Genomic DNA, 13,034 nt, shown 5'->3' on the forward strand with positions numbered 1-13,034 from the left:
TCAAGCAGCTGCTGCACTATGGGTGTAGCACACCAAGGTTACAGTTGCGGGTAGAGATGCCCCTAGTACGTGGAGACTGTACCATGTTTTGCGAAGCAGCCAAGTTACCTGGATTGTATAGTTGAATGAGATGGTGAATTTGCCGGCTGAAATATCCGTCATCTCCGGCGGGATTTGCACGGATATGGTGCGGTTATCAGGATTGACAGTCAAATTCACTCCGTTATCAAGCTATACATAAATCACATAAATAACCACACAGAACACATGCACATACACGTGTACACACACACACACACACACACAAATACTGCAACTTAAACTATTATATCTTCAGCAGACCTGCACCTGAAGAGCACAAACCAGAGGCACGATCAATAGGTGATATAATTTGTAGCGACATGCAAAGCAGATGAACTGAGCCGAGTAACCATACATTTTTCACTCACAACGCAACTGTTCAGTACATGGGGTAGTGGTCTACCAGAGCAATCACACTCACGATTCCATGCAACCACATCAAAGACTGTACTCATCTGTGCAGGAGTCTCATTCATCCAGTCGCTCTCGCTCTCTCTCTCTCTCTCTCTCTCTCTCTCTCTCTCTCTCTCTCTCTCTCTCTCTCTCTCTCTCTCTCTCTCTCTCTCTCTCTCTCCCGGTTTCAACATTTCTGTAACCATTCATAACCACATGATCGTTCATCAAGTCATACACCATCATGTGTCATTCGCCACCATTTGGGACACGATGTTGTGATCGACAGCGCTCATCACCGACTCCGTAGCCTCTCGATCTCATCACTGCGCCCACGGAAAAACTCAGGGACTCGTTGAAACCTTTGAAGAGTATGGTTGCCGTACAGGTAGGTGTTGACTCGACATGTCGGAGCAGCCGAGCTGAGTGACCAAATGTTTTTCAATTAAATTTTACTTCCACAATCTTTGTTGGTCGTCCGAAACGCAATGATTTGTGGAGCTGTCAACGGTGACTCTGCTCCGCCTTGTACGAAAATACTTGCTGGTGTGCAGCGGATTACGCTCAGCCTCATTTTAGCTATTTCCACCTTTCGCAAGTCGATCAGCAGCTCCCAAAAACTTCAGGTACATCAGTTTGCAGGTTTGCAGGCCCGATCAGGCGATGTGGACCTTTCGTAGGCTGGACCGATTCATGATAGACGGCGCACGGCACTGTCGTTTCTTTCTCTAATACTAAGGGCTAGTAGATCTACTTTGAAAAAATAAACAAGATGAGTTGTGGTGTTGTGTGGCTGCGAGTGGAAACAAAGACTGGAGCACTTGAAAACTTCAACTACCACGAGGAAAACCAACGACCACGATGGCAGGTATACACACCAGATCAACAGCTACAAGTACAACATATCCAGGAGCATGAAGGATCAAGACCAGGCAGGGGTGTCGGACACGCTACGGTCACTACGGTATTGACCGTACCACACTTTGTCCTGGTACCCTGTGGATTTTAAAGGGGAACTCCACGAAAAAATGAAACTTTCATATCCTGTAGAGTTTCGGGCGCTGAGTCGAATGGTCTTGGTCCAATACAGTATTGACCGTACCACTCTTTGTCCCTGGTAACCTGTGGATTAGTAAAAGGCACTGATTTAGACTCTAAATTTCGAAAATGTCCAGAGGAGCCACCCCAGTCCCACAAGTAAATTATTATACTTCAGGTGGCGCACCGTACTACCCTAAAACACCTTCCAACGCCCCTGCCCCTGCCCTGCCCTGCCCCTACCCCTGCCCCTACCCCTGCCCCTGCCCCTTTTTTTTTTTTTTTTTTTTTTTTACAAAGACCACTTAATGCCAAACATGAGATGCAGCTAGGGGAAGCACGCACAACCTGAATCGTGGCAGTGGTGGTGAGGTTTAGGGAGCTCCGCCGACCTAGGGTCTCGACATCATAGCCACCTAGACGCACCAAGAGTGGGTGGGGAGGGAGAGCGAGAGAGAGAGAGACCCTGCCCCCACCCCTGCCCCTGTCCCTGTCCCTGCCCTGCCACATGCTCCTAAAGCCATGGCCATGCCTATGGCGGTGATAGAGAATACACAACACGCTGTGACACCGAACATTCTTACCTTGGACACACTGGAGAGCAGGACCTTGGGACACTGCTGCAGAGACCCATACGTCCGAGATGTTGCACTTGTTTTTCTGTTGACAGAGGTATTGAGCAGGAGGAGACACGGAGAGGATAGTGTGCAAATGCAGTAGCATAGGAAATAGTTGGTAACGAGACTGCATGCGCTCGTGGTCCTTTGCTTTGCTACCATGTGCCATGTGCCATGTGTTGATGAACCATGCCTTTGCCAGACAAACTACCGTATTATCTCTAATATAAGCACAGTCTCCAATAATAGCACGTCTCCAATAATAGAACACCTTGGGGCGGCATTCAAAAAATAAAGTGCTCAGTCTCCATTATAAGCACACTGTGAAGTGCTCACTGTGAAGTGCTCTGAAAACCACCCGGGTCTCCAATAAAGGACACGGTACGGTAGTATATGTACGCACATTGCATGTACATGTACATGTTATCGTGGTCAGTCGCGCGATGGCGCGCGGTGCACCAACCTCTGAAATGAGGTTGAAACAAAAATGGAACAGTCTCCAATAAAGGAACGTCTCCATTAATAGCACGGGGCGGAGGTACATTGAAAAAATAAAGGACCGTGCTTATATTAGAGATAATACGGTATATCCCGCGAATCTCGCGGGTGGCCCACTAGTATATTATCAGTTGACCATGGCCTCAGGCCTTTTGGCGATGCCGTGCTCTGCCATGCGTTGCAGTGACTCAATTATGGTCATGTGATATATGCAAACAACTAAATATCACTTGGTCATGTGATCACTTAGTTGTGTGGTGCATACCATGCAAACATACAGATCACATATGGTCACTTGGTCATGTGATCACTTGGTCATGTGAAACATACACATCACATATGGTCACTTGGTCAAACGTGATGGCGTTGTCACCACATGAAAACACCAGTCGCTTGCCATTTGGTCACATGGTATATGCAAGTATTGCCGGCCAACCCACAAATGTGCCATGTACCATGTGCCATGTGTTGATGAACCATGGCTTTTCCAGACACACTATGTCCCGCGAATCTCACGGTGGCAGACTTGTATGTTATCAGTAGTTGAGTGTCAAACAGTGCGCCGGGAGTGAGTGGGGGTAGTAGTGATCGGTCACACTTAGACAGAGCTAATCTTCACCCGCACATGAAAATTGATATTCAATGAATAGCTGAAGAATGACTGGAATTGTCAAACACATTGTTTAAAAATGCTGAAAATAACCACAATGCTTACGGTGGCGCAAGAACACGTAGTCTGCTGTTCGGCGGTACATCAGAGATATTCACTGACTTGCCCAGCCATGGCCACGTGACCCTCACAGCAACGTTATCAGTGAGATTGCCAAGGCCAAAGTGTGCCGTCAGCTCATTCTGCGCCATGAACTGTGATCCAGAGCCGATTTCTTGCATCTGCACATTGCCAACACGTGACACACACAGATGTGACTGTTAGCCATAGCCTGCGCACCGCAGGGCTATTCTACACAGAAAGAGCAGAACTCGGTACTGGATCAGGAATATGATTGCACAACATCGACTCGGTAAAAAGGCAACGCCTGTTGGGAGTTCCCTAGTAAAATAATAAATTCTACTACTACTGCTACTACTGATGGGGTCAAACCAAAGGGTGTTCTTTTGGGCTTCAACCAGTTTTGGGTGAGTCATGGTAGCTGTGCCAGCCAAGATACTGTTGGTCCTCTGCAACCTGATCCGGTTCTATTTCTGATGACCAGATTAGATGTAATTTCTAAAACAAATTGGAAGCGTTTTCAATTCTTCAGTGCAGTACATGCCTCTGAGCAATCCACACCGTCCAAATGAACACTGGGAATTTTTTTAGAACCGAACGTTTTCTCCCTCAATTCTTTGCTCATATAATTGCTGTCTTAGTCATTTTTTGCTTTTTTCCTTGTAAGAGCCCATCAAGAGAAGGGAACGAAAACGTTCGGTTCTAAAATTTCCTAGTGTTCATTTGGACTGGTGTGGATTGCGTGAATGCATGTACTGTATTGAAGAAGTGTTAAAGTAGCTGATGATGGAGGTCTTCTGCCGCTTTGAAGGTTGCAGCTCACTTTGCTGGAGATGAAATGATTCATCGCCGGAGTTCACACTCGCTTGGAGCATTTGACAAAGAAAATCAATTCATCTGTTATCATCTTACCTGTGTGTAGCCGTCAGTTGACGTTACATAAACCCTTGAACCCAGACTGTCACACGACAGTGCCGCATCATTGGGGCACCTGTACATGTGAGTGGGGCAACAAACACAGGAGTACTGATTTCTGTTCACCGATTTTCACTTTCTGAGGATGACTGACACGAAAGATATTCGATGGCTGATTGAAATTGCTGTTGCATTCTTCAAATCATACGCTATAATTTTCAATGGATTGTGGCCACTTTCCAAAATGAGACCCGGCATATATTATTACATGACTAGTACACAAGGGCGCACAATGAAAACCTTGGGCAAATTCCGTTGTGACTCAGAGTTTCATGGCTGAACCAATCATCAGACAACCATATATGACTAGTATGTACTTCGAAGGACAAGAATAAAAGAAATCACACTACGCCAAAGTGGGCTGTATGGCTTGCAGGCAGTTGGAGTACTCTGATAGTTTGATGTGTTGAGCTGACCGTTTCACAAGTTAAAGTGCTTTCTTGTTGACAAAATGACATTGCAAATTGTTCTGTCAGTTACTCTGCCGAGCTCTGTCGAGGAGACCTTACATGCAAGGAAGGTCGAAATGCGCAGTCTGGCAGTTTGAGAAAAGAGATCAAGTTCAGCTTACGCGTGTCGGACCTTGATCTTGATCCACTTGTTACGGTTTCCACCCTGATTTTTCAACACTGTCGGGGTTCCTATGGCGTTGATGATAATAACGTCTTCATCACCGTCATCTGTACCGAGAGGACGCGGGGGAGGGGGGGGGGGGAGATTAGCCAGAAAGGCCATAGCATAATCAATACATAGTTGCTGGATGTGGAAGACCTAGGTTGATATTTACAATGCATGATGATAGCTTCAACACGCAAACAAGTAATTCCACTTTGCAAAAATTGACTTTCCCCAGTCTGGTCTACGATCAGTGCAGCCAGCACTCCTCCCCCCCCCCCCCCCACCCCACCACCCCCCCCCCCCCACCCCACCACCCCACCACCCCACCACTTCCCCAATCACCACCACTTCCCCACCATCACACGATAACCCAAAGCCTCAGTTCTCTTTAATACACACTGGTATAATGATGATTTGCACATGAGTGACATGACCGATGACATGACCGATGACATGACCGATGACATGACCGATGACCACCAGGCAGCAATGTTTTCTCACTTAGCATTGACACCAAAAAACAACATTCTTTTCACACTTTCCATTATCGTATTATCAATGTATCACCTACCATCGATGTCCACTGTTAGGAGACCTCTTCCCTCTGCAGTGTGATTGATGCCATAGTGAACAGCTCGCTGTGCAGAAACAGATGAGCAAACTAGATGGACCCCATGCCGCTGCCAGTTCCTTCCCGGGGGGAAGTCCGTACTAAAAGAGGCAAACGCGCTCTCAGCAGAAGTGCGGGGAAACGAAATCTGGTGACACAAATTACTCCGCAAAGGAAGCTGGGGTCAACTTCCACAACTCAATACGTTGGTATTCCCTTCTAAGATTTTATTCGTCGAACTGACAAGGCTTAGTGTGAAACCCATGATACATGTACTGCATCAGAAGATGGTGATGGTTCTGTACTATACCCAGCTTCCACAACACTTCTTTGCTGCTAAGCGTGATGGTGATGGATCTGTATACCCAGCTTCCACAACACTTCATCGCTGCTAAGCGTGATGGTTGAAGAGCACAACAACCGTAAATTTCGCCCTCACCTCGACTGCACTCAGATTGAACTTTGGTCCACGATTCTCCCAGAGCCGCGACGGTGTTTGCTTGTATAGATCATCGACTGTGGTGGATGCAGTATCAAAGCCTGCAATAGAGCACACCATCAGCATGCCACACAAATACAAATACACAGGCAAGCCAGGACCCTGCATGAAACCAACCTCCGATGATCACCCCAGGGTGTGAAGTAACCATGGTAACATAGTGCTGCTACACTAGGCAGCTGATAATCATCTCCCAATAAGAGGACAGCAAGACAGACAACATGTTCAACACTCTTTGAAGTTGCACATTGTACTGTTGCAAAAGAAGGATCCACGAGCGGGATTCGAACCCAGCACCCCTGTCTTTCCGCGACAGTGCCCTACCGATTAGGCTACCGGGGATCACCCACGCACTCACACACACACACACACACACACACACACACTCATGGGTCCTTCTTGCTAAAGTACTGTTGAGGCAACGAATTGAAAAAACCCGAAAACAAAACAAAACAGAAACCATCACCATGGCAAGATCACCATGGCAACATAACCATGGTAGCAAGAGGGAGCCACGTGTGTGCACGTGTGTGTGTGTGTGTGTGTGTGTGTGTGTGTGTGTGTGTGATCCCCAGTAGCTAGAGTACATGAAAACCAGAGTGTGTAGCTTGGGGCCTTTTCTGCTATGGGTGTCTGTCACAGCGGAATTCCGTGATTACATCATATTTGGCGCAGATCTGAGGCGGGAAATGGCGTAGTGCGTACAACTGAGCTGCAGTTGTGCAGAAAGAGACCTGCTTGAATCCTGCTTGTACGCACTACATCACTAAAATGATGTAATCACGGAATTCCGCCGTGACAGCAACCCATCCGAGCTGCACACTCTGGTTTTTATGTACTCTTGCCGGTAGCCTTATCGGTAAAGCACTGTCCCGGAAAGACAGGGGTGCTGGGTTCGAATCCCGCACGTGAATCCTTCTTTTGCAACAGCATGGCCACATCACCATGGGCACATCACCATGGGTACATCACCATGGGCACATCACCATGGCAGCACTGTCCTGGTAGCATATATCACCTACCATTGGTCATGATGAAATCGACCCATCGGTCATTGTTGAAGTCAAACATTGAATTTCCCCAGCCCCAGTAGCCTTCGCGGATACCAATCTTGAGACAAGACAGACACATGGAGAGGAGCAGACAGACACACAATAACATACAGGATACAGACCCACCATACAGATACACACACGCACGCACACACGCACGCACACACGCACACACACACACACTGTACTGTACTGTACTTGTTGCTCACTGCCAAAACTGGTCACGTGGGTCTCCCCGGGAGAGGGGAGAGAGACTCAAAAGGAATCTTGGAAAGATGACTCAATTGGCCATTGAACCGCCCAACGGCCGACACCTTCTGAAATCCCCAAACTAGGGTGGACTTGAAATGATCCCACTTATGGGCTCACCACACCTCAGTAAGTGGGTGAGGACAAGGTGCAGAAAAAGGATTGACGGCATCAGGGTATCCGTCCCGGGATCCAACTGCAGTTACCCCTGCCCCCAGTGAAGGTAATACTTGCTACTAGTGTGGGTGGCTAAATCAGAGTGGATCTGATATAAGCTTCACTAGCACCATTGATTAAACAAGAGTTAATCTAGCCAGAAGCAGTCCATGGTTAACAGGTATGTCTACTTCAAATAGAAAGTATATGAACCCTGAAGCCAACAAAGGTGGTAGGTACAACAATACACCTTCAAGCAGCCGAGCCCGTTGGCAACAGACCTGTAATACGCGACCGAGTGACAAGGCAAAACTGGTTCAGTCTCTCCGGCAAAACACAGGTAGTATTCTCAGGGAACAATATTGCACACACGGAACGACAAACGTAGGTGACACAGAATTACTTATAGTATATTGAAAGACTCAATAAGTGAAGGGAAGACGACAGAAACAACGGACGCAAAGACTCTGCAACAACTGAGCTGGGCAACTGACACACGGATCTATATATATGGTACGAGATTGCCAGTTACAGCTCCGAGCGCTAGCTAGCGAATGAAAGCAAGGGATCTGATGGTGTCAGCAATGCATAGTGCAATACATAGTAATACATAGTGATTTGTGTAGGGGGAAGTCCGTCTACTACGCTACATAGTAATACATAGTGATTTGTGTAGGGGGAAGTCCGTCTACTACACTGCTCCCCCCTCAAATAATTTTCCGTCCTCGGAAAACAAACAAGAACATAATACAGAATTAACGTAGACCTAAACGAGGCTCAAGCAGCAAAATACATCAGCAAGAAAAAGAAAATCATACACAAGCACACAATGGAAACAGAGTGGAGCAGAAAGGCAAGGCAAGTGCGAGTTTGGAACTCATTGTGGGAACACATAGTTGTTCCTGTAACGAACAGGAAGACCGGCGTTGCGGTGCAGATGGGCACGCGGACCAGGTGCTGGTGGTGCTGGCTGCAGCAAAACCGGCGGCGGAGGAGGAACAGGTTGGGGTGGGGCATCATCAGCATCAGGCCAGGAGAATAGCGGAACAGGCGGCGGACATGGAGAAGTAGGAGCCAGTGGCGCTTCAGACAGCGGGACATCTGGGCCGGACTGAGAGACTGACGACTTGGCGTTTGAGCGGGCGTGTAGCTTGAGGCGGTTGAAATGTACACGCTTACTGGTGCTGGAGGGTTCGTTGATCAATTGAATGTCGTATGACGTTGGCGGCGACACATGGACAATCCGGTATGGTCCGGTCCACGGTGGCTGGAGTTTGCGACGCATTCCAGGTTCAAGGAGCCACACACTATCACCGACTTGGAATGCAGTGCCACGTTGACGGAGGTCGTAGTGGTCCTTCTGGCTGTGGTGCGCAGCATTATCATTACGACGGGCAGTATCGAAGCTATGGTGGAGGGACTTGGACAGTTGTGTTATATATTCGGCGGGCGACACAAACTCTGTCGGGGTGACCCATAGACAAGGTCGATAGGCAGACGGAGTTGGCGACCAAACATAAGCTGAGCTGGGGTGAATTGGGTAGAAGAATGCTTGGCTGTACGGTATGCAAGCAGGACGGTTGAAACATACTGATCCCAGAAGGTGGGCAGATCCGCTACATACACTCGCAACGTTGAAACTATGGTGCGGTTGAGGCGTTCCACGAGCCCATCGCCCTGGGGATGATACGCGGTGGTCCGAGTCTTTCGGATATTCATGAGGCGACACAGTTCACTGAAGAGTTCAGACTCAAATTGTGTGCCCTGATCGGTGTGGAGTTGTTCTGGGGCACCAAACCGACAGATCCAGTTCCGAAAGAACACATCCGCAACGGCAGCAGCAGTCATAGTGGGTAGAGGGTACGCTTCAGGCCAACGTGAGAAGTAGTCACTACATACCAGTAGGTAACGGTTGCCATGGCGACTGGTAGGCAGTGGTCCAACGAGATCCATGGCTACGAGCTCGTTAGGGAAGCCAGCTCGCATGGACTGCAATGGTGCTCGGCCAGTCGTAGCGCTCTTACGGGACATGCACTCTTGGCAATTAGCTACAAATGTGCGCAAATCAGCTGACATACCTGGCCAGAAGAAACGGCATTTGGCCTTGTCAATGGTCTTTGTAGCACCGAGATGACCACCACTAACATCGGCGTGCACTGCAGCTAAGATATCAGCTTGGAAAGAGAACGGAACAGCTAATTGCAAAACAGAATCAGCCGATGGGTCTGTGCGATACAAAACACCATCACGTAGGGAAAGCAAATGAATTTCAGAAGCATAGCGGCGAACAGCACGGCTAGAGGCAGTTAATGTGTGTGCAGGGGGAGAATTAAACACATCATGACTAGAATCATGCCAGCCTAACACAATGGACACATCAGGATCCTCTTTTTGCGCAGCAAGCAGCTCAGCAGCAGTAAAGCGCGGCAGCCAGGAGTCAGGTGCAGGTTTCGGTACAGTGGGTCCAGGATCACAAGCAGGAGCAGGAGCTGCTGGTGCGGCTGGTGACGACTGGTCCGGCGGTGACTGACGGGTAGTGGCGGCAACAGACTCAGGAGGACGGCGAGACAGAGCATCGGCATTGCAATGTTGACGGCCAGGGCGATGAATAACCGTGAACTCGAGTTCAGCAAGTTGTTCTAACCAACGGGCACGACGACCGCGTGGTTCCTTGAGCGAATGGAGCCATTTAAGAGCAGCATGATCAGTGCGCACAACAAATGCTCGACCAACGAGGTAGTAGCGGAACACATCAGCGAAGTGAACAAATGCAAGGAGTTCCTTCTCTGTAGTGGAGTAGTTACGTTGGGCGGTGTTGAGAATAGCACTACCGTAGGAAATCACACACTCATGGCCATCTTGTACCTGAGAGAGCACACCGCCCATACCAAAATCACTGGCATCAACATCAAGGATGAAGGGAGCGGCGGCAGACGTGTAGTCAGGCTGAGCAAGCACAGGCGCAGATGAGAGGCGTTTTTTTAGTACACAGAAAGCAGCCTGACAAGCAGGACCCCAGGAAAACTTCGCATTTTTCTTAGTGAGTGCGGCCAGTGGGGCGGCAGCTTGCGCGAAGTGCGGAACAAATTTCCGGTAATACCCAGCGAGGCCGAGAAAACCACGCACTTCACGAATGGATGTCGGCGTACGCCAGTGAACAATATCGTGAACCTTCGAAGCTGAGGTGTGAAGGCCATCGGCACTGATGTCCACACCAAGGAACTTAGTGCGGGGCTGCAGGAAAGCGCATTTCTCAAGCCGAAGCTTGAGATTGTACCGACGAAGACACGTGAAAACGGACCGGAGGCCATCCAAGCCAAGACTAACAGTGGCTGACCCAAGGCCAATGTCATCAAAAAACACACGGCAGACGGGATCAGGACTGGTAAGGAGATTATTTAGGATCGTTTGCATCAAGCGCTGAAATGTGGCAGGCCCATTGCAGCAACCCATAGGAAGAACCGTGAACTCGTACAACCCAAGGGGCGTCACGAAGGCTGTTTTAGCTTGGTCTTGAGGGTGGATTGCGATTTGCCAGTAGCCACTAGCAAGGTCAAGTGTCGAGAATACCTTAGAGCCAGAGAACGCGTCTAGGGTATCGTCGACCCGAGGAAGAGGATAAGCATCAGCTGTGGTGATCTTGTTGAGCCGGCGATAGTCAACACAGAGACGCAGAGAGCCATCTTTCTTAGGCACGAGGACAACAGGCGAAGCCCACGGGCTCGCAGAGGGAGTAATGACACCTTTCTGCAGAAGGTCATTGATAATATTCTGGAGCTGCTCACGATGACGGAATGGAACACGGTAAGGTTGTTGTTTAATAGGCGAATGATCACCTGTGGCTATCTTATGTGGCGCAAGATCACAGTACCCATGGTCGTCGGGATGAAGAGCAAATACATCGTGGTACTGCAGGAGAAGGTCACGCAAGGTAGAACGGTCCGTTGGTGACAGGTGACAACAATTCTTTTCGATATACGCATCAATCTTCTCTACTGGTACAGGCGGCGGCGGCATGAACGGCGAATCATCAACAGCAGCACAAGTGGCAGCACACTCAGGGACAGGTTCACATACAGCAATATGAGTATTTGCATGCAAGGTAATCTGGGTGGTACCACGGTTAACCACATTGATAACCAAGTTATCCGGGGACGTGACAGACGTTCCGACATCCAATGTCGGGTGTTTCTCTGAGAACGAATCAAGGGGCTCGATTAGATACGAAGTATCAGCAGCAGGAGAGCCAGCAGCACATACCGACGGGGCAACCGGAAGAATAACTTCATGACAGGGCGGAACTGAAACAGACTGTGTGATGCACACACGGAACGAGGAAGCAACACGAGACACCAGAGATTCAACAGCATTGGCAGCAGCAGCAGGCGGAGCAGCAGCAGCAAGCACGGAGGCAGGGACGGCAGCAGGTACGGAGGCAGCGACGGCAGCAGGAACAGTCGGAGCACTCAGGTCGGGCACGACAGTCGTAACATGGGCTGGTGTGGGCGCGGCAGCAACAGCAGCAGAAAGCGAACGCACACGTGGAAGGGGTACAAGCGGCAATTTAACATCATCCAGGACCAACTGAGCCCGGGAGAAATCAAGCAGGACATTGTGCTGCTGTAGGAAGTCAGCACCGAGGATTACATCAGACGTGATATCAGCAGCAACGATAAAATTCTGAACAGCTACGAACGAGGGTGTACAAACAGAGAGGGACACGGTACCCGTAGTGGAGAGGGGACGGCCCGTCACACCAGACACAACAGGAGCAGCAGACACAGGGACAGAGGAGGTCGTGCACAGACTATGCCACAATGCAGTAGACACAAGGGACACACTAGAACCAGTGTCAACAAGAGCATGGCATTTCGTCTCCTGGAGACTAACCGCAACATAGACAGACGGAGAAACTGCAGAAGACGACTGAACATGAGTAGCAGGACACACAGTCACAGGTGCAGACGTAGGGCAACGCACATCAACAGTACAATAACAGGGACGACATTCACAACCAGTACAAGTCGGCACAGTCGAGCTAGGAACACTAGTATCGAAGACTGGAGCTTGCCGAGCAGCACCAGTCAATAGCGGTTTCCCGACGGACGACCCCCACGCGTCGAGTGGGGACAATCACGACGGAAGTGGGACGGATCGCTACAATTGAAGCACCCGCGATCCCGCGCGCCATCGTAAAGTCCGCGGCCTGTGCCGTTGTACGGAGGCGGGTTACGATTCGAGCTGCCAGGAAATCGAGTTGGGCCCGACATGGGCGCGCTTCGAGGGAAGACGCTGTGACCACGGCCGCGTGGAGCTCGAGTGTCGTCACTATACGCCCGTGGCGACGGAGCGGAGGTTGCGGAGAAGACCTGTAGATCAGCTAGCTGGTCCGAAATTTTGCTCAACAACGATAGTACGAGCGGGTCGGTGGAGCTCGAAGTCGAACTCGAAGCTACGTGGGCCACGGTGGCACTGGACGTAGGAGTCGGATCCGCGAGTGGACCTACGGAGTGTGCCT

The 13,034-nt window shown here is 49.7% G+C and overlaps 1 protein-coding gene across 1 annotated transcript in view; it reads right to left on the reverse strand.

Moving 5' to 3' along the window:
• Positions 1-13,034, reverse strand: part of LOC135810229 (uncharacterized) — a 65,149-nt gene that overhangs the window by 32,510 nt on the left and 19,605 nt on the right. Inside the window, exons 9-16 of the mRNA XM_065323706.1 lie at positions 7,082-7,169; positions 6,000-6,100; positions 5,522-5,588; positions 4,904-5,012; positions 4,270-4,348; positions 3,343-3,518; positions 2,097-2,172; positions 109-231 (exon numbers count right to left, since the gene is read on the reverse strand). Coding sequence (XP_065179778.1) covers positions 109-231; positions 2,097-2,172; positions 3,343-3,518; positions 4,270-4,348; positions 4,904-5,012; positions 5,522-5,588; positions 6,000-6,100; positions 7,082-7,169 — 819 coding nt within the window. The remainder of the gene's footprint in view (positions 1-108; positions 232-2,096; positions 2,173-3,342; positions 3,519-4,269; positions 4,349-4,903; positions 5,013-5,521; positions 5,589-5,999; positions 6,101-7,081; positions 7,170-13,034) is intronic.

The sequence above is a fragment of the Sycon ciliatum genome, chromosome 2 (assembly GCF_964019385.1).
Source record: "Sycon ciliatum chromosome 2, ocSycCili1.1, whole genome shotgun sequence".
Classification (NCBI taxonomy): domain Eukaryota; kingdom Metazoa; phylum Porifera; class Calcarea; order Leucosolenida; family Sycettidae; genus Sycon; species Sycon ciliatum.